Raw genomic sequence first — 23,190 nt, 5'->3', positions numbered from 1 at the left:
CTTTTAATTAAAGAATTGAAGATAGCATAAGACAAGACTATTAAGATAGAAAAGACAGACAACAAAAAAATGAATAAGAAGTTATGTGAAAATAAAACTATAATAAACCATAATAATAAATCAAGGTTCCAACCAAATTTTAAGATTTGTTTTTCCTGACTTAACGTTAATGCTATTGCCATTTACTCCACAAATATATTGATATTTTATTCTTTTGCACCCTTCTCCATCACCATAGCAGCTGAACTGACACCTTTTTTATTATTTATTATTACAGTCATTTTTAAAATTTATTTCTTAATGATTTTTTTTACAACATACATTTAAAATTAGACTATTTTTTGTGATAAAATGTTTCAGTAAATTTCATCGCAAGCTACAAAGAAATAACAACCCTATTTAATAAGTTTCTTGCGTAAAAATTAATATCATGGTAAATAAAAGTAACAAAGATAAGAAATAAACTAACTAAACCAATCTTTTTTCCTGTTTAGCCTCTGGGTATCACCATCAGGTATTACTTCAGAAGATGATATGTATGAGTGAAAGTGAAGTGTAGTCTTGTACAGTCTCAGGTTGACCATTCCTGAGATGTGTGGTTAATTGAAACCCAACCACCAAAGAACATCGGTATCCACAATCTAAAATTGAAATCCGTATAAAAGTAACTGCCTTTACTGGGATTTGAATGTTGGAACTCTCGATTTCAATATCAGCTGATTTGCGAAGACACATTCACCACTAGACCAACCCGGTGGGTAAACTAAAGCAATTCTTAAAAATAATTAACTCACACCTAAGATTGCTAAAACTTTTTCACAAAAACTAGCCTACATTATTTTGCAAAGAAAATAAAAAAAAAAAGCTAAGAAACACAGATTTCAATTTAACAATGAGTATATGTATGATCACAACTTAGGAAAACTAAAATCACCATGACTAAAGTAATATAGATAAGAAAATTAGAACAGAAAACAAACATTATTAAGATTTACTTGAAAAATATTTTGTCATTATTCTAGCATATTTGCAGAATGCCATAAAAGTATGGTGGAAGGCCATGATTAATGACATAAGAGCAATTAGTAGCCGCAAGCTGGAATTTTGATGCTTTACAACTATCAGGAAACATAGTTTAAAAGTTGCAAAATATCTTTACATACACTTGACTAATTTTGTACAACACTGAGAACCCACGTAATCTCCGCCTTAGAAACATTGTCTTTATAACAAAAAGAAGTTGAGGATTCAAATGCATCATTTGCTGCTGAAATGCTATTACTCTGATCAGAAGATCCAGGCAAAGAACACACAAATGTATCGTAACCACCATACCCACAACTGTTGATCAAAGTTTTAGTTTGCTGAGTTGAAGTACCACTGGGAAATAAAAAAGGTTTCAGTGAAGGCCATGAATTCCTCATCTTAATTATTTCATTACGATGCTTTCCTTTATTGTGCGAAGTCATTGCTTTTCTGCCCATATTGCCCAGTTCAAAATATTTATTAAACACATCAAAAAATCATGACGCACATCTCTAGCTCTTTTCAACTGACAATATTCTGAATGCAGTTTATATCTTATCATCAAACAGAGAGTTTGATAAGTTTATATCTTATCATCTTATCATTAAACAGAGTCTTTTTAGAAACCATTTAAAGGCAATTATTTACCTAAAATAAAAAAAAAACATTCATGGTGGTTTGAGAGAAATTCCAAGAAAACAGTTAATAATGTTTTAATTTTTCAATAGTAACTTTTTGTTAAAATTGCAATGAAAAAATTAACTGCAATTTGGAATATTCCTCCTTTAATATAAAAAAATAATTGAAGAATGTAAGTACAGGTCACATTAATGGCTGCTAGAAATACATAGTTGCAATGTGCTGGGTGATGGGGTCATCACTTCCCGACACCAGGAAAGAATATCAAATATATTTTCGCATTATTTAAAAAATACTTCATTAATAAATAACATAATCCTAATTAGGTATCAAAAATGCAATTTTCTGAAATTTTTTGCGAATTTTCCTGACTTTTCCTCAACTAGATTTATATTTCCTGACTTTCCTTCTTGCGGGAACCATGTGAATATAATTATCCAGGTGTATATAAAATAAAATATGTTAAATGAAATTATGAAAAGTTTTATATAGGTATGTTTAACAGAATTATTAAAAAAAGATACCAAGAACATTTACAAGCGTATACCGATCGATACTCAAAACAAAAGTCAAATTATGCAAAACATATAAAAAAAGAAAACACATATTTACTGATAATAGAAGAATGGATAGTATAAAAATATTAAAAATAAATAATAATAAATACAAAACAATAGGAATGGAAAAGTTACATAAAATTAAAAACAGTAAATGTACAATTAGTTTTTGACAAAGATGAATGGATTAGGAGAATTTTAGATAATTTTAAGATATTAGATAAGTTATATAATACACCACCAGGTTGAGTATATATTATATTGTAATAGCAAATAACTCGATGACTGATAGATAACAACTCTCTAAAAATTGTTAATATTAACCTAAGATTTTATTTAACAAACACCTGAAGATGCTGTGACCACGGTGAAAGCACTTGTGTGAATTTTATAGATATAATAAGCAGTATTTTAAGGTAAACAATTAATTTTTTTTTTCATAAATTTATTAATAAATATCTATTTATATACAGAGAGTGATATTTACATCTTGTGTGTGTATGATATAGGATAAAAAATATGGGTTGGGCATCACTTTTGCTGTATTAGGTTATTAGTAATATTTCATTTGTCATCGGGTTTACATTTACTTGTCATGTAGAATTTACAAAGTAACGTGTTGTTATAGTGAAACTGAATTACAAGTACTAAGAATGTTACAAAAAAAAAAGAAAAAAACAGTTTGCAAACGGCATGGAATATTTTATCAATAGAGTTCATTTAATAAATTAACAATTCAGCAACCGATTAAATTCATGGAAACAGGTTTGACTGTGGTCATTAAATCACAGTCGTGTCATACAGTCTCTTGAAATATTACCGTTGTTAGAGAAACCACTGATCTGAATCTAAGGAAACTGATTTGCCATCATTCACAAAAAATTGGCCATCCCAAGAAACCTTCTTCAGCAAATTCTCAAAAAAGATCTGCATTTGAATACCTTCGAGATGCAACCGACATAAAAACAACAAGCCAACAGATAATTTAAGCGCCAATATCTGATTAATTGAATGTTAAAAAATCAAGAAGTGATTTCTAATTTTTTAACAAAATCATTTTAAGGAATGAGTTAACTTCTAACTAAATGGAAAAAAAAAACTGATTGGATTTAAGGCACTACGCTCAAGTGATTTATGAAAAGCTGTCGCATCCACTAAAAGCCAAATCTAACAGATACAGGATTATACATACAGGAATGCAGAATGATTGAGGGGTACGTTCTGAAGATGTGGTCGAAAAAAGTACCAACACTGGGTGGTGAATGTTTCCATAACATCGTAACAGAGTTTTTCAATTCTCAACTGGATGATATGGATTTGAAGTATATGTGGTTTTAGTAGGACAGTGAAACATGTCACTATATATGAAACAAGTGATTTGTTAGGAGAAGAGTTTTCAGCCGATCTCTTCATTGCAACGGCGACCAGAACCTAGCTCTTAGGTCTTAGGATTTGATACCGTGTAACTTCTTCCTTTGGAAGTTTGTGAAATCTTTTCTTTATATCAACAAACCACAAAAAAATTCAGATCTGAAGGCTGAGATTTGGCATGTTATTGGGCAAATGAGTTGCACATATATGGAAAGATCTCCAAAAATGTTGGAAAAGAGAAGTGTACAAAGAGAGTCTTACTGTATTCCACAATTAGCCGTAGTAGTATGTGCAGTAAGTATTAAAATAAAAAAATCTGATTTTTCTTTTTTTATAAATTTTACTAAAATATTAAATCTTGTATTCTTTATTACATTTTTTTTTTTTAAATTTAAAATGTTTGCCTGCTATAGTTGATAGTTAAATAAAGAGCAACACCATACATGGAAAATGCATACATTATTAAACTTGTAATCAAAAACTTGTTCTAGGATGCTACCCTCTGTTACATTTTCCTAGTGTTGTGGAATCATCAGGTTGTAAGGAATGCAGTTTATCATCTTATCCACGATCAAGTACAATTATTATAAAATATAACATAGAATGTAAATAATTCAAACTCCAAGAGCTGCTCAAACAAATAAAAATTTTTTTTCTATTTAAGTTTACAGCAGATATTTAAAGTCAAGTACAGAACAAAATCAATGAAAAAAATTTAAGCTGTATATTTGTAAATTGAAATAAATTTATAGAAGATAGAATACTTAACGGTGAATATTAATAAAGCGCATTAACAAGAAAAATAGTCTTCTTTTCAAGTGAACACACAAAATTAGCACCAAATTATTATCACTTAATATGGAATTTTAAGAACTTAGTTAATGAACAGCCTAAATAAAAATAAAAAAAAATTGCTAAGATTAAAATCTAGCAGAGTTGAACTTAACAATATAGTATTAAAATCGTCAATAATAAAGAAATTTTAACTAAGAAATGGTTAATATATCGCTACGACTTGAAAACGTCGGTTCTAAGATAACATGTTAAGTTGAAGGAACAGGAAGATGTGGTACATGTAGACAGATATGTTTAGATACAAGAGAAATTTTTATCGACAGAATCACCACAAAACCCATTCCATTATAGAACATACAGGTTGGTAACGGTTTATCATCAGGTGATTTACTTTAAAGGTTAATCAACCGCTTTAATTTACTCAATTAAGTGCCAGGTTTGTTGGTAAGTGAAATTAACATGTTCAGTATGAATTTTGATTTACATTCTAATTGCCAAAAGTGCTAGTTTTCAAATGCTGCTATGAACTTTTTATTTAATTTTAAATAAGAATATTTAATCTTTCTTTCACTCAAAATTGAAAACAAAATGCATTCCTTAAAATATTCCTTTGATTTTAAAAATAAGTGAAAGTCAGACGGAATGAAGTTACGAGTTATGATGGATGATACATGATTCATGGCTTCTACATTACAAAAACAAAAAAAAAGGCAGTGGTCTATGCGATAAACAGAATCATTCATTCATTCTGCATTATTTTTGTGCAAAATATAGAGAATATTTTTCCATTTAGGGCTGTCTTTTTACTACAGAATTACTGTCATTTTATTAAATGTTATTGACAACATGTGTATTTCAGTCCAAACGTATGTTTTCATATTTAATTGTAGTTTATTGTGTTTCATAAAAAAATATTACATCAACTTGTAATTTTTTGAAGTTAAAATCACTCTTAATTTTACTTTTCAGAAGAAAAAAGGTGATAAAAAAGCCCTACAACTGTGGGTTGTTTTTAGTTAGAATCGTTGAATTAAACGAAAAAATATTATATTTTAATAAAATGATAAACATTTTAAATTAAGTTGTGTGTATAAGCCATACATACAACTTAATTTAAAATATTTACAATTTTATTTGTTCAGACTCAGTACATGTTATTAAAAATTTATTTAAGAAGGAAATTTAAAGGTCTTTCTATCAGTTCAGAAACCTCCTTTCGAATGCACTTGGCTCCTGACGATTCAGTCGTTCCGTACACACTACATAATCCGGCTCCACACTACATTCAGGCAGTCTCTTTCCAGCCTTCTTCCAACAGCCTTCATGAACTCAACAGTTCAAACTTACAAAATATAATATTATATATATATTCTTATCAACGCATCATTTATGAAATTATTAAAAAGCATTTATATACACTTATATGTAATCTTATACTATTCATTCAAATATTAAAGGATCATATGTAATTATGAAGTGATAAATGTCTATATTTATTTATTATTTGAACCAACGGTAAATACATAGAGTAATTACCCTAACCAAGGTACTACAACAAGGCATTATCTCAACATTGTTTAGATATATATTTTCGTTTATTTAATTTGACGATTCTAACTTAAGTGCATACGCAAACCGTATTAAATTCATGCAGGTGTGGCAGTATTAGCAGCGGCAGTCAGCACTAACTAAACTAATGTAATTTTACAACTAGATAAAACAAATTTTGCTTGTACAGTTGGCAGACTGTTGTAGCCGTGAGGCTTAATGTACCGGGTACCAAGTCAACCAGAAGATCGAGTTCAAGACCCGGTCAGACTGAGTTACTTTTTTACACTTTAAATATTATTAATTTATTTAATTTTCCCGCTCACCTGTGATGTCACAACATAGCAGACAACTTCAAAGCATTTTCTGGGGTAAGGATGCAATTATACAAAACGTTTTTCCAAGTATTGCTATTTTTTAATCGTTAACAAATGCGCCTTAGAAAAATATGACCATGATTAAGCGAAATCTAGAGATACTGAAAGTGACATTCTATAGCCACTTGGATTTTTAAGCTGAAAATTTAACGGCATCAATGCTCTATATATAGAAGTAATCTGACTAAATTTGGCCAAAATTGGTCCATTAGTTCAAGAGATAACAGATAACTTAGAGCCCAACACTTAACACATATATGTACAAACATTAAATCCAGAAAATTTTCATCCTGTTTTTTGGGTTCCTTATGCATCAAAATGTCAAGATACGGTGGAGACTGCATATGCCCACATTGATCCGATTAAAATAATTTCCCTTATAGAGCTATAGCTCTGCTAAAGTGCTATCTAGATGGGAAAGTAAAAGCTCTATAAAAATACACTGAAATTTTAACAAATACTGAGGGTTGCAAAAAGTATCGTGTGTGTATATATATATATATTATATATATAGATGTATTCCTTGTTTTTTTTTTTACATTATTTTAGTTTATTCACTTTGTCAGCTAATATAAATCAGCTGTCCATTATTTCAAACAATATTTTCATTCAATGGCTGGTATTTTCATTAATATGTCTTATTATGGCTGGTAATTTAACTGAAGAGCAACAGAAGTAGATTTTGTAAGAATACCAAAAGGCAGAGAATTCTGAAAAGGTTTAAGAGAAATGGTGTGAGGAATTTGATATACCTGCACCATCTAGGTACTTGTTTACAGAATTTAAATGAATTTAGATTAAACCTACCTGTAATGTGCGAGATAGTGGCTGACCGGTCACTGTTACTACTGAAAATGAAATATTAGTTGTTCAGACATGTATTCAAGGCCTGAAAAATGATAGCGTCAAGCGAGTCAGGCATTGAACCTAGATGTACCTTAATAAGCTGAATAGTGTTATACTATAAATAACAACGACAAGATAATGAGGAGTTCTATTTTCAGCAAGATGGAAATCTCCTGCCCACTAAGCCTTAAGTATGTGCAACTTACTACAAGAATTTACCAAGAGCCGGATAGGTCGACGACGATCAGTTCAATGACCTACAAAATCTCCTGATCTTACCACAATGACTCTCTTCTTTGAAGGACCCTATTCAAGATAAAATATTTTCAAGAAAACTATGCATTGTTGATGATTCAATTCATTAGAAAAACATGCCAAGAAATTGATGAAAACAAAGAACTTCGTAGCAAAGTGTGCTTGAGTATAAAATCAAGAATGCAGGAGACACATTTTTTAACGCATCTGCTAAAGTAGAGATTGGTATCAAAATTTGATATTCCTGTTACCACCAAAACACTGTTTTTAAATGAGATATCCATGATATATAAATAAACATTTAAAAAACAAACATCATAATACATCCTGCTGCTTAGAGATATTCTAACTACCGGTTTTCTAGTCTTACAACAAAAAATTATTTTACATTGATAAGTAAAAAAAATTAAATAAATAACACTTACATCAGCATAAAATTCATCATGTTCAGATGACAAAACAACCTCCTGTAATTCTTTTGATATACCTGGTATATGACTTAAATTAACTCTATTATTTGTAATTGTAAGAAGTTCATGTACCATCGCCTGATATGTCCACTGTAATTAAATAAAATTAACAAACTTAATAATTATATATGATAAATAATAATTTAAGAGACAAAAAATGATTATTTATTCAATGACAATGAAACTATTGCTACTTTTCAAGGTAATTCCAGACTACATTTAGGCACTTGTCCCATCTTTCTTTGAGCTTTCTTATTCCAGCAGAAAAGAATTATTTATTATTATAAGTGTCTGAGTGATTCTTGTACCGCATTCTTCAGCAGCTCATTATTGCCTTACAAAAGCTCTTTGAAAGGGCTAAATAAATAAAAATCTGATGGTGCAAGATTAGGACTGTAAATCAACAACCTGAATCTTAAAAGATGCAGTAGCTTCCTGCATTTTTTTAAGCAGTACAGAAGTGGATATTAGAGTGTATAAGTATTAAGTCTTTTTTGAGATAAAACCACGGCATTTACTCCTAATTCGGTTTCACTTTATTTTCTGACACATTACAGTAGTACTTAATGCTAACTGTACGTTGTTCTCCCAAATATTCACAGTAAATTAGGCCTTTACAGTCAAAATACTATTACCAGTACTTTACTTGCTGATGTGTAGGTTTTGAATTTTTTCCTGGCAGGCAAGCCCAGATGTTTCTATTCCATACTCTGATGTCTAAATTCCAGATCAAAATGATGAATCCAAGTTTTAGCAGTAGTTATCGGGCAATCTTAAAAAGGATTTTCACTAACACCCGCTGTTTAATTTTCAAACAAATACAAATTCAGATGTCTTTGTGATTTTGGGTCTAGCGACTCAAATGTATCTCCAGCACATTTTGTGATAATTCAGCTTCTCATGGAAAATGGAAGGGATAGTACTGATATTTGCACTATCAGACAAATTCCAAATTTTTGTGCTTTTATCCTCATGAAGATCATTAATGCGATTTTGCAAAGCGTCAGATGAGACCTACTGATGAAAATTGATGGCACTTATTCTGTCCAATTTAAACTGTTCAATCCAATTATAGAAAATATGTTCAGTTAATACACTTTTTACCACACTGCTTTAACAACCGTAGGTGAATTTTAGCCGGTTTTACACCTTCAGAAAATATAAATCTTATCACAGTACTTCATTCTTCCATGGTAGATATATCAAGCGAAGCCGCCATTTTTAAATAAACAAAGGAGGTTATAATAATGGAAATTTTCTTCGAACAACTGATATATTTTCTGTATCAGGGAGTGCCAACTTGAATATCAGACTGTTTCAGTTTATTAAATACTTTTTCTATTGTTGCCATTTGTCTGTTGAATTGTTGAATGACCTTCCTATACAAGATGATTCATATAAAATGTGTTTGTTATCCACTTAGCTATGTAAAAGTTACTTTACACTAAACATAAAATAAGTTTATTCTTTGACCCCAGTCTTTTATCTTATCTCTAGATTTATTGAAAACTACTCAACACAATTCTCAAACCTATTTTTTTGTTCAATTTTTCAGGGTTTTCACATAAAACCATTATATTTACCGCTTAATTTGAGTTCTACAAATTACAGTCTGGTTTAATTTTACCAAAGACAAACAAATCAGGATGCAGAAATCTTTTGCCAGCTGACATTCACTAATAAAGCATTTCCAAAGTATGTTTATATGAACTTTCTTCTTTATTTTCACTAGAGAACATGTCCTGAAAGTTTATTATTACATTCCTCATGAAACACTCTGTATATAAAATAATAATAAAAGTTTCAAGATTCAGAATGCTTTTAATATACTACAAAATTCCTCTCCTACTAGATATTCCTACACACAAGCTTCAAACTTAAGCGGTTTATTAATCACTAAAAAAATAACAAGCGATCTGAGATAAATCCACGTTTAATTTTTTTTAACAAACATACAAAAAGAAAAAAATTGTTGCAAATTTGTAAAATAAATCGAATCAGAAAATAAAAAATACCTGACTTAATAAAGGGGTAATAGGATCACCTCTTCTGTCCAAAATCAGCAACATGGACACTTCTTGCTGACGAAAATCAAATAAATGTTCTTCTTTTGATAATACTTCCTAAAACAGAAAGAAAAATTTCTTTAAATTAATAAATAAAAAGTCTTTCATAATAAACCGGTAACCTAATTTGCCGGCAACATGGCATCTTAAGTAGAAAATAGGGGAAACATCATTAGTAAGATTGTTAGTTGTGAATAACAAGCGATTCACATTAGTCATGGTCGACCGATGGCAGTGTGCATGAAGTCGGTTCAGTATTGCCAAAGAAAGTACACCTAAAAAGTATCATAAAGCTGTTTTGACTATTAAGTTATCCTCGTTAGCTTTCAAAAATAAATAGATGTAAAAAAAAGCTATCATCTGTAGAGATCAGAGAAACAAATAACGTGCCAGTAGTCTCTTTTAGAGATTGCATCCTCAACCAAAAGGGCTTCTGGTCCTTTCAACTGCAATTCTGTTCAGGCCATACCAATCATCAATTAATTGACAGTTGACATCCTGAATAACAAACTTAAAACTACTAAAAAATCTTAAACTTATATGTACCTTATATGTAAATGTTGTATAAAAATACAGCTTTATATTTACTAAAGAAATGCTTTTCCTCAATCCTCAATTATTCCTATTTTTTTTAGAAAATTAATATTTTGATACTGCTCAAGAGAAGTATTATTAAGTTAGGAGTAAAATAGTCCTCAACTGGATCACCAGACAGAATGTGTGTTATTGCAGCTCCTACAAACTGTGAGGTAGAATGATTAATCCTCTGACGACCGCTTACAATTTTTTGTCAGGTTCAATTTTATGCTAAAAATACAAACTAGTGATTTTTCATTTTACATGAGAAAGATGATTCGGCGAAATGTTATCAAGGTAAAAATGGTGTTTTTACTGACCACATGTTTGGTTGTCATGGCAGACATGTGCAGTCCACTTAATAGAGGTTATATTTTTTATTGTTTAAAGTTGCACATGATATCGCAACTAATATTCGGATGGTAAACAAAAATAATTATTATTTTGAACTTAAACTGTTTGTGTTTTTTATTTTTAGAGAACATGTAATTGTGTTTGTTGCGTAATATGTAAATGCTGTTCGTTTGTTATTATTTTGAGTCGGCTGTGAAATCATACTTCATTCAGAGTGAAAAGGAATGCTTTATTTTATTTATTTATTGTTCTTATGATACTGTATTTATCGGTCTGTTGTACTATACGTAGATGGGCAGAGAACATTGTACTTAATTCTCATCTTAGTGTTTTGTTTTCTTTTTTCAGCAATATTTATTAATGAGTTGCTATAATACGCATAACGGGCGGTGTATTTCGAACATCGAGTGAAACTGATTGGGAACTTAGAAATGTCAACTTTTTTCTTTTCTTTTTTTAACCTGCGAGACCACCATTAGGTATTGCTTCAGAGGATGATAATTGGGAGGATGTGAAAATGCCTTGCCTGACCGGGATTTGAACCCAGGAATGTTCAACCGGACAGTGATTTGTGCACTGTCAATTCTAAAACCTTAATTTTACAAATTTGACTAAAATTTAACAATTTATTGGCAAAAATCATGAAATTTTCAAGTTTAACACAAAATAGGATAAAAATTCTGAAAAGCATTATTCTCATGCAAAAATTGTTTCTTGATTTCGAGTTAAGTGACTTCAAATTCATTTTTTTGTTTTTTTTAATTTCTTTTTTGTGTTTTTTAATTTTAAAAAAAAATTTTGAATAAGATATGACCACAAAAAACATTTCTGGTTGATAGTGCATTGGTTTTCCTAAAATTTAAAAAAGACTGCTAAAAAATATTGATAATAAAAAAATTTATAAACTTTTTAGCACAAGCTTACAAATAGTCACCAAAAAGCATTGTACATTTTTTTAACAACAATATAAGCGTAGATTTTGTTTTTAACCATCTCCAAAAAAGATCTGGTCCTCAAAGAGTTTAATTTTTTTACGGGGAAGCATAAAGTTCTATCAAGACTCATTGATTATTATGTTATATTTAAAATGAATAACAAATTTTTAAACAGGTGATACATGATAAGCCAAAGGAATTAAAGAAGGCATTACTGAACCAATAAATTATGGCTATAATGTTTTTAGGACTTCAAGGAAATCTTTTTTTTAATAATTAATAAAATCTACAAAAATAAAAGATAAGAAATCTATCATAAAATGATGAATAAAATTTGTAAGTCAATCCAAAACAAATTGTACAAGATAGTCATGGAAAGCACTGTTCTATTGTATGATAATGTGCCCGTTCCACAGGTCATATAAAATCTATCTTAAGCAACAGTTCCAACAGGTGTATTTAATTATCCTGTTGTATTCTTGACAGTATCGGGGGGGGGGGGGCATTATTCCTTCTCTCTCGGAGAGAGAGAAGGAATAATGCAAATGAAAAAATAAATGTAAAAAGAAAATATTGAAAAACAAAAAATGGATAAATGGAAAGAAATTTTAGAATAGAGTAGAAAGTTCAATATCAAAATAATTCTGGAAAATAAAATAATAGTTGGAACAACAGATGTTTTGAAACCATTATGGTTAAATTAACAAAGGAATGGATTGATTGTTGTTAATTCAGAACAACAACCCATCAGGCCTGCAAATATAAATACTGCCTAGAGATGTATTTACATCAAGGGATGTAAGCTCTGACTGCAGTCAGAGCTTATGAGTAATGAGTGCATCACAACCACAGTTCCCTCTAAGCTGCGCGGTTGCATAGCCACACAATGATTTTAGAGGTATTGAAATAAACTTCACAGATTATTTCCCTGCGCAATTTATCTACAATTCGAAATTGTAAATATGTAATGTATACTCAATGATACATTTAGTTAACATTATGGAGTGGCATACACTGTGACTTTCTTATGGGAATTTATAACTACTATTGACTATTAAAAAATTCTATTCGGTTATCAGCAGTTCATCGCACAAAAAATTCTAATGTTTATAAGCGATGAAGCCAGTGTTATGCTAAAGAAGAAAAATAGGGTTAGCAGCAATTCTCAAGAGAAATATCACATTTAACTGAACATTGTATGGCACATACAAAAGATTTAGGATTAGATGATGCACGGAAAAATGTATCTATCATGCAGGAATAGAACATTTGATTAGAACTCTGCACACAACGTTTCACCGATCTAACATCAAAAAGAAAAATGTTGAAAAATTAGCTGAAATATTACGAGCATGATATTACAAAAATTAAACCATTTAATGAAGTTATATGGTTATCTAGGTATTTAGTAAAAAATTACTATACATTAATTGAGTATTGTAAAAGTCAGACAATGAATGCAATCACCCCATCTGTAAATACTGTGAAAAAATTCTGACTGATCATAATTCAGGTAGCAATATTTGCTCTGAAAGATGTATTGGATGAGCTCATATCCTTTGAAAATATCTAAAAAAAAATGATTTAACAATTATTGATGCTCATCGGTATGCAAAAATTACAATTAAAAAACTAAAAACTCAATATTTGGGACGTAAAGTCTTTTGGAGTGAAAATGTATGAGAAATATTATCGGAATGTCAAAATGATATCAATACATCAGCTATAATTCGATATATGGAACGTGTATGTTCACTTAGAGAGCAGATTTCCAGAAGTAGAATAAAAATATCGGCAAATATTTGATAAACGAGATTATAAATTCACGAAACATTCTGATTTCAGAAAGCAAAACATAATACAGCTTTCCAAAAAAAATATTCAGACTTTTCGGCAAATAAAATCATTGATATACATAAAATATGGTTTCAGAATTAAAATTTACAATTCTAAAGAAACTAAACTACGATTGTTTAAGACTTTTAGCAATACATTAACCTTTGTCCAAACTAACCCTAAATTATCTAACCGTTCTTTTCTACATAACATTATGGGAACTTTTCAAGCATCCAACGCGGACGGCCAACGTGGATTTTCTTTTATGAATTCCATAAAAACATAATATTGAAACAGAATCAAAAATGAACACTCGGTTGACCTTATGAGAATTCAAATAAGATTATCCAACGGTCAAGAAGTAAATATACATGAAGTTTACAAAGAATGGATTTCTAGGAAAGACAGAATAAAAAAGTTAATCTAAAATAAAACAAGTTACATAATTATTTTCATTTAAATATGTATATGACTGCGAAATATAATTGATACATATGTATAAAACAATAAAAAATTTTGCACAAATTGATTTTTGGCCACAATTGATTTTTGTGTGCACAGCTCTGCAAAAAATTATAGGGAAGGTTGGTCACAACTATATTAAATATTGTTATAAATGAACGGTACACTATTCTACTCTACAGTTAAGTGAAAGAAGCTGTTTTATGAGTTGAATGTGAACAGGGGTCAAGGTCAACTGTTACAAGAATAAGCTATTTCCTTTTGTAAATTTTAGAAATAAACAATCCTTATATTTATAACCGATTTTTAAGTTGTAATCTCATTGCTATAATCGCTTCTTACACTTGTATTAATCTCATTAGTTATTGTAAATTTTGGAACAGAATCAAGATTATTGTTTGCAACCTATAATTTATTTATTTTGTAAATAATAAATAAATCTTTTAATCTTATACAGATCACACATCAATATATATTATACATGTAAGAACAAATCAAATAATAAAAAGTAAATAGGATTAAAATCCACATTATCTATTTAAATTTAAATAGAAACGCATGAAATAATGTTAAGATAAATAATTAAATATAAAAAATTACTACAAAATAATCCACAATTCAGAAAATGTTAATATTTATATATACGAGGTGCTACCCAAAGGTTTGGGGAATTTTACCACAAAAATAAAATAGCTTACCATAACTTACAATTTCCACTGTCTCCTTCAAAGTAATCCCCTTGGGCATAGATACAGTGATCCCAGCGTTTTTACCATGATTCCATGCTTCCCTGGAAGTCTGCAGGTGTAAGTGTTCGAAGCACGTTCTGCGTTTCTTCCTCAATTGTGTTAAAACTATGCCCTTTAAATTTTAATTTTATTTTCGGAACGAGAAAAAAGTCGCACGGAGCAAGGTCAGGCGATCATTGGTGGGGTGGAATCACTACTGTCTTTTTGGAAGCCAAGTAATTCCATACGGCTAGTGATGTGTGCGTGGGCATGTTGTCCACCCAGTGTTGTTACCCTACAAATCTCAACGTTTGCGCCTAATGCTTTCACATAACCGCTTCAGAACTTCACAATAGAACAACCCATTGACAGTTTGACCGAGAGCAACAAATTTCTTATGGATAATGCCTTTGATGTCAAAAAAAAACAATCATCGTGGACTTCACGTTGCTGCGAACTTGGTGTGCTTTTTTTGGCTGTGATGAACTTGGCGACTTCCACTGCGACGACTGCCGCTTAGTTTTAGGGTCATACCCATACACCCGTGTCTCATCACCGGTTACGATGTTGAAGATGAAGTTAGGGTCATCTCTTGCTGAATTTTTCAATTCGCTACAGACAGCTACGCGATTTTGTTTCCGGTCGCTGTTCAACAGTGTCAATATGAATTTTGCAGCATCACATTTCCGACAAGATGTGTTGCACGGACCCGTATGACATTTGTACGATTGCACAAACATCGTGGATTGTTTGTCTACGATCTGCAACAACAGCCTCTTGCACTTTCGCGATGTTTTCCGGTGTTGCGCTTGTCTTCCTGAACGCTCATCGTCATCGACTGTCGTTCGTCCATCTTTGAATCATTTGTACCGCAAAAAAGTTTTACTTTTACTCATAGCACTGTCACCAAATGCTTCCACAAGCATGCGATGGGTTTCTGCACCAGTTTTTTAAGCGTGAAGCAAAATATAGTGCAGGTTCTTTGCTCTTTAGAATCTGCCATTTAGAACTTCGCCGAAGCAGTAAAACACAATGTTACACAACTGCACGAAATTCAACAATGAAGCCTCTCACCGTCACAGCTGTTGGAACATTGATTCACAAACAGTACTGTTAGCCACATCTAGTGGCAGCAGGTCGTACCAGCAATGGTTCGCACATGAAATTCAAATTTCTCCAAACGTTTGGGTAGCACCTCGTACATTGGACAGGATACAGACAAACCATTTTTTTTTTTTTTTTAATTAATATTATTTAAAAAATTCACCGATAGAGTATTATTGCTTCAATAAAAAAAAGTTTTTTCATTATATTTTAAATAAATTGTTGGGAAAATATTTCAAATGATTAAGGAATTTTAAAAAAATATTAACAGAAACATAATAAGACACTTTCTAGTAAGCCGACTTGCACCATTATACCTTCGATGATCCAGCGGACCTGAGCAGAAGACGATTATCGGCTGCATTTTTGCAGAGCAATCAATGCAGCTCATATTGAAACATTGTAAGGTATGGAAAAAATGTTTTGAACTGATGAAGTTTTAAAAAAAATACTTGTTTGATTATTTCTAGTAGTTTCTGAGAAACAATTCTTTTAAACTACTGCAACCTTTTTCAATGACCCTGTATTTGTAAGAATTTTCAGGTGTATACTCTACTTTCACAGTCAGATAATAATTTTAATGAAATAAAGACACAGTAATCACAAATTAAGTCATAATTTATAGCAGAACAAGTTCTCTTACAGCAAATTTTAATATGTGAAAATGACAGAAATGATAGTTAATCTTAACAACCTTCTTTTATTCCATAAATGTGAACTGTTCACCAACATATTTGTTAACAGTTATGGGCAACCTGACCTGAATCTCTAGTCAAACCCAAAACCTATACTGCTATTCATAAAACAAGCACATCACAGTAGGTACTAATTAAGGATAGTTAATTGAGGATGGAATGATCCCCCACTGCCTCTTTCACTGAGCCGAATATTACTGCATCAACATGCCATGCCCACCAAAATGTGGGTAACATTTAGCTCTGCAAATGACACCTTCACTCTGTTCACTGTCAGAAAAAGCAACAACTGTGATCGGTGGCTTTTTTATCTCAAATACTTTACATAAATCACTGCAACAATAAATAATGCAAAATAACAAACTAATATACCCTTTTCTGTTTTCAGATAACACATTCGACTAATTCGGGATTCAATGAGTGTACTAGATTAATAGACTGTAAAGAGCAGCAAGTGTAGGTTTACCTGAAGGCAGAATCATAAATGTAAGTCCTAATTAGAAAACGAGTACTCTGATAAATCTACAAGCAAAATTTCCCATACACTATAAAAACGGAAGAAAATATTTCAGCAAAACATTACTTGTAATGTTAAATAAATTTAATACAGATAATAATTTGAATAAATAAATAAATTTAATACATTATTACTAGCGGCAAAATTGAATAATTTAAATGAAAATACTCAAAATTAAAAGAAAATTGTAATAAAAAATTAATAATCACAAAATTGTATAATTATAATGCTGCCAAATGACAGCATTAATAAATAAGCATGTATTTATTTATACCATACCCTTATTTTTTCAGCAAGACGTTTAGCCATTCCTGAATTATTTTGATAGCGTATAAATGGATTTTTTTTCAATGATAATAAAACCGATGTAATACCTTGAACAGTTCTTGTTAAGTGCTCCGGTATCCAAGATAAAGGATCTGTTTGAGATCTTAAGTTTGTTACATATTTTCCTGTTGTAGAAGAAAAAAATCACAAATTATGAACACAATTGTCAATAGAGAATTAAAAAGATCCTGATATCAAATAAGTGAATATCTTCTTTCAAAAAACACACAAGGGGTGGCTAAAATTTGCACAACGGAACATAATGAGTAAACATAATGTCGCACAAAGCAACAGCTGCTGCAACTTGTAGTTTCACTTCCCTACTAATAACAATCCAACATGAATTGATTCATATTTTCTCATTTTCTGTCATTCGCCATTGTTATGGAGTCGAATATGCCTGCTATGTCAGTACGTCTAAAACAATGAGCAACATTTAAATTTTAACAGCGGAAAAAGTGAACGCAAGTGACATTCATCATCGACTATTGATCAAAATGCTGCGAATAGACAGACAATAAAATTCTGTTCATCAAAAGCTAGTAAAGTGAATATTGAGGATGAACCTAGCAGTGGTTGACCAGTTTCTTTGATTGATGAGGAACACCATAAAGAAATAGATGAATTAAATGTAAAATGAATGTCACATAGAACAATGACCAGATAAGTATATCAAATTAATGGTAGGCAGATGATTATATGACTGGACTAGTGTAAAATCTGTTCGCAGTGGGAGCTACACAAAATTGCAGAAAAGAATAAAAAATATTGAAAGGAATGTTGTGAACGGCTTCTGAAATGTTATCATGACTTCCTTTACAGTACTGTAATGGAAGATGAAACTTGAATGCATATTACGACTTAGAAGAAAACCGGCAGAGCACTGAATGCTGGCACTATGCTATGTTCAATCAGAAAAAAATTGAAACAGCCCTTTGCAAAAAAAATCTCTTGATAACGCTTTGCGATTCTAAACAAGTGGATGTGACCGATTTTTGGTCAGAGCGACTGTAAATTCTGTGCAATACGTAAAGACATTAAAATACCTGAAAAAATATGTGTTTGTCATATTTGACAATTTACAGAACCAATAATTTTGTTACATGATTACGCTCGACCACACACATAGCATACAATTGCCAAGGCTCTTGCAAAGATAAAATTTGAACTGATTACATATCTTTCATACTTACCAGATTTGGGACGCTGTGATTTTCACTTGTTTGTGCATTTAAATAGGGATATTAAGAGTATTCATTTCACCAGGATGATGACTTAAAGGATGCAGTGCAGTCATGGATCGTAGAAAGACCGCCAGCATTCTTTATTAAGAAAACCGGTTTACTGTCTGAAAAATACGTAGTTGTAAACGGTGACTAAATGGAGAAATAAACATTAATTTTTGTAACAGATTAAATGTACTCGTACGCCATATTTGTTTCATTTTACTAATTCTTTTATTTGTGGATGAAGAGTAACTGTGCATTACATGTCAGCCACCCCTTCTACTTGAGATAGATTTCATATTATTGACCTATTCATTCATTCATATGATAATCTGGAAATATCCAAATATACAAAGCAGTCATCTTGATACATACGCAACTGCATCTACATTTCACACAAGAAATGCATGAGTAGCAGCATTTAACCCATTTTTTGTTACGTAGAAATAAATAATACAATATAATAACAAAACACTTGCACTAAAACAACCTGGTTTGGCTACAGAGTATTTTTATGATCCAAACTATTAACTTCCTTCACAGGAAGTCAAGCGCTAACTATCTGCATCGCTCTGACACAAAACACATGTTGAATTATTCCAACCGCATCTTGATAATACTACTCCGTGGACCAGATAATTTACACAACAAATTTTTATACGCACCTAACATTGGGCCACACCAGGTCTATTTACTGTTTGCCACTTGCTGTCGCATAGTTAAACTGAAGGAGATTAAAAGATAAAACTAATTAAACCGATCGCATGATTACCTTCAGCACATGATGGAATATTAAGAGAAAACAGATGCGGACTGACAGCCAAATAATCCCCATAAAATTCTTGTACTTCTCTTACAACTTCTAGTTCATCACATTCAGCTAAAGTTTTAATATCAGCTTTTGCAATAATATTACTGAAATCTAAAAAAAAAAAAAAAAAAAAATCAACTCAAAATAACAGTTTTATATCATTTTCTTCGCATATAAATCGAGTAGTATTCAGATTATAAGCCCCTAAGGATGTTTGGTATGCCGAGGGGTTAAAAATTCCATTAAGTCTGATCGGGGTCTTAAAAGTAATGAAAAAAGTTCACTGTTAAAATAGATCGCAAAAATTATGTATTCTGACAATTTTGTGCCTATTCAATTATTATTACTAATAATAAATGTAATTATTTTTATTTCAATTAGTGAAAGAAATGAAAATGGGAAGCAATCTAACAATTCTAGTTGTTTATCGACCAATCTGAACAAAAGAGGTGTCATTTTGTTCACAATTTAAGTTTAACATTTTATATAATAAAACGTAAATCTATAAAACTAATATTTACACTTGTATTAATGATTAAAATATATTAATGACTGCCATTTTGGAATTTTCATATTTATTTATTTTATAGAATATGTTGTTAGGTACAACATACTCTGATAAGTTGGATTATTAACAAAGAAATGACTAACGTACACAATTAAGATCCAATGTATTACATTTAACCAACAATCTAATCCCATGGGATTAGAGACGAATTAAAATTAAGTGCACAATAGTCAATTTAAAAAAAAGCTACTTACCAATTGACTAATTAAAATGGGATGCCCAGAAGTGATGTGAAATCATTAAAATGATAATTACGTATTAAAATGATACGTAATATAAGGGACGGATTTAGGATATCAAAATAAAGAAGAAAGTTCATGCCCTCCCTATCTTACTACATTTATTTATTATTATTTTTTTTTTTAATAAAAATGTATTTCTTAGGAACAGATTGAGATATTCAAATAAAATTTGGTGTAAATGTACCAAACATCTAAAAAATAACTAATTTGAGAAGTTAACCTTTGAAATTAACAAAATGGTGGCAATTATACTTTTTTAATCATTAACCGCTCTGTAAATTTTAGTTTTATCAAATTATGTTTTATTAGCAATTGTTAGCAAATGTTAAGCCTTTTAATATAAAGAAAATGACACCTAATTTGTTCAAATCGATTGATAAACGGCTGAGATATGGCTGAAATTGTTAAAGTGGATCGCACAAATTATGCAGTCTGACAATTTTGTAGCTGTTTTATTATTACTAACAACAGAAATTAATATTAGCTACTTTTAATTTGATTAATGAAGGAAGCAAAAACATGTACACCTAATTTCATTAAAATATCTCCATCAGTAGTTCTTAAGACATAAATTTTTACTGAACATAAAACAGCAGGCGGAACACAGAAGCAAGATAAGGCATATCTACTCAAACGTTTTTTATATTTATTTTGAAGCCCTGAATCTGTTGTTTAAGTTTTCTGGCCAATTTCTCTTAGGAAAATCTGTATATATGTTTTCAATAATAAATATACATAATTTAAAAAAAAGGAAATATTTATTTAAGTTCAGCATGTGGCTACTTGTCCTTGGACAGGTCCCTCACACTATGTTTGTCTCCATTCTCCTTTTAGAACAACTATAATTCTTACTGTTTCCAATGTCTCTTTTTTGTACCTTAAGCTATTCATTCTAATACTCTTTTAAGCAATCCTTCTCTTCCCATAACAGCTCTTCAGGAATTTACACGATCGACTCAATAAATAACTTAATGCAACATTTATAAAAAAGCATCACTTTATTTTATGAGAATATAACGATGGCCATTTCTATTATTTAATGTTTACATGATGTTATTGTACTCTTTAGGTAGACTTCATAAGAAAGCGACCTATTGTTAACGGGTACCGTGATTGAACTCTAAAAAATTTCAACATATCTTTGTGTTTCACATCCCCAGACCCCAAAACCGCTGTCAGCTCAAAAGTTTATATATATTTCAGTTTCTTGTGGAAACCATAACTGCCATAATTTTGTACCAATCACTTTCAGATTGTTCCTTAAAAATAACTCGTGCCAAAATCTAGGTTGAGTTCATTAACGGCCAAAATCTGACCATGGGGGAAATGGGGGGCTTTTTCGAAAAAACAAAATATCGTTACAACTTTCTTAATAAGTAAAATATCGAATTTGTTTAAAGTTCCTAGTATTTTCTGGATAAGGGTCTAAAACTTATGTAAGTAACATTTTTCAATAACACCACCCATTGGGGGGTGGAAAAAATGGAATTTTGAAGAAAAAAACATACCTACCTTAATAGGCACAGTATCAAATCTGTATAAAGTGATCGTTAGTCTTCTAAACATCACCTAAAACTTCTGCAACAATTTTTGATATGACCAACCCTTACGGCAAGGGATGACCAAAATGTTGCTGGAATTGTAAGAAGTTGTGGCTTGTACGCTAAACATGTGAAACTTTTTTTCACATGGAACCATTATCGCATTGAGTAAATTTGAAGTTTTTCTTAAATTTAAGGTAAATCTTTTTTATTTCCTACTTAGCGCCGGTGAAACCTACCTCCACCTTCTGGCGTGCCGAAAGGGATTTTTTTTAACAGACTACAAAATTACAGCAGTTTAACTGATGTTCTATTTTTCTTTATATCCAGTTATTAATTAAAATTATGATGAAACCTTTAAAAAAGAATTAAATAGCCTCTAAAAAAAAAAAGAATTGCACTGAAAAGGAAATATAATTCTTTCAGTTTTACTTTCCCGTCTAGATAGTGCCGTGGCTGTAGAAGGAAAAGTATTGTAATCGTTCAGATTTGGGAATTTTTTCTTATTTCTGATATTAAAATCGGTGATTAAAGGACACTGTTTGAGACTACTAATGACATTAAAGCAAATTCGTCACATATATTAAAGGCTATTTTAAATGAAGCTATCCAGGACTGCTTTGCGAAGTGGAAACATAGCTGAGAAAAGTATGTGAATAGGGATGAGGACAAGGATCAATAATCTGTAAAATTAGTAATAAAGATTAAAAAATGAAGTTCAGTTATTTTTTAAACACACCTGTATATAATTCCTACTAATTTTCTACAAATAAATTACAACACAAAAAAATTAATGAAGATAAGAATAAATTTTTATGTATTAAAATATTTAAAATTTTTATAAACTAATTTTTAAGACATAACTCTTCAAACATAAGCGCTATTTTTTTCTTTTGTAAAGAACACCACCAATGGTATACATCAATATTTGCTATGTTTTGTCCATTACAGTGGCTACGATATAAATATATATACGAGTGTATATACAGTAATTCCCCATCCTATTTTTTCTAGAACTCTTAATTTAGAGAACCCTGACTAATGCTACATCTCTTTTATATATAACCTATTTAATGTATTATAATATTACTATTTAACCTATTAGATATTAATCTACTTCAAAATGTTGACCGTCATATTACTTCAAACATACTGGATTCAACATTTATTTTTACTAATACTGTGATAATATGACACATCATTTCTATCTAAAATCTGATGGCAAACAATGCACATAGATATCTTTATCCGCTTCAAAATATTAGTCATTTAAATGACTAAGTGATTGGGGGTGCTTATTTCTTAATTTCTGATCCTA

At 30.6% G+C, this 23,190-nt stretch overlaps 1 protein-coding gene across 2 annotated transcripts in view; it reads right to left on the bottom strand.

Annotated features, from left to right (window-relative positions):
• Positions 1-23,190, bottom strand: part of Vps45 (vacuolar protein sorting 45) — a 51,451-nt gene that overhangs the window by 24,378 nt on the left and 3,883 nt on the right. For both annotated transcript variants that reach the window (XM_075357113.1, XM_075357114.1), the window contains exons 3-6: positions 19,483-19,632; positions 17,437-17,609; positions 9,900-10,007; positions 7,840-7,974 (exon numbers count right to left, since the gene is read on the bottom strand). In XM_075357113.1, coding sequence (XP_075213228.1) covers positions 7,840-7,974; positions 9,900-10,007; positions 17,437-17,609; positions 19,483-19,632 — 566 coding nt within the window. The remainder of the gene's footprint in view (positions 1-7,839; positions 7,975-9,899; positions 10,008-17,436; positions 17,610-19,482; positions 19,633-23,190) is intronic.

Source organism: Lycorma delicatula, chromosome 2, assembly GCF_047948215.1.
Source record: "Lycorma delicatula isolate Av1 chromosome 2, ASM4794821v1, whole genome shotgun sequence".
In the NCBI taxonomy this organism is placed as follows: domain Eukaryota; kingdom Metazoa; phylum Arthropoda; class Insecta; order Hemiptera; family Fulgoridae; genus Lycorma; species Lycorma delicatula.
The sequence above is the reverse complement of the archived record's forward strand: the minus strand, read 5'-3'. Positions and strand labels throughout refer to the sequence as shown.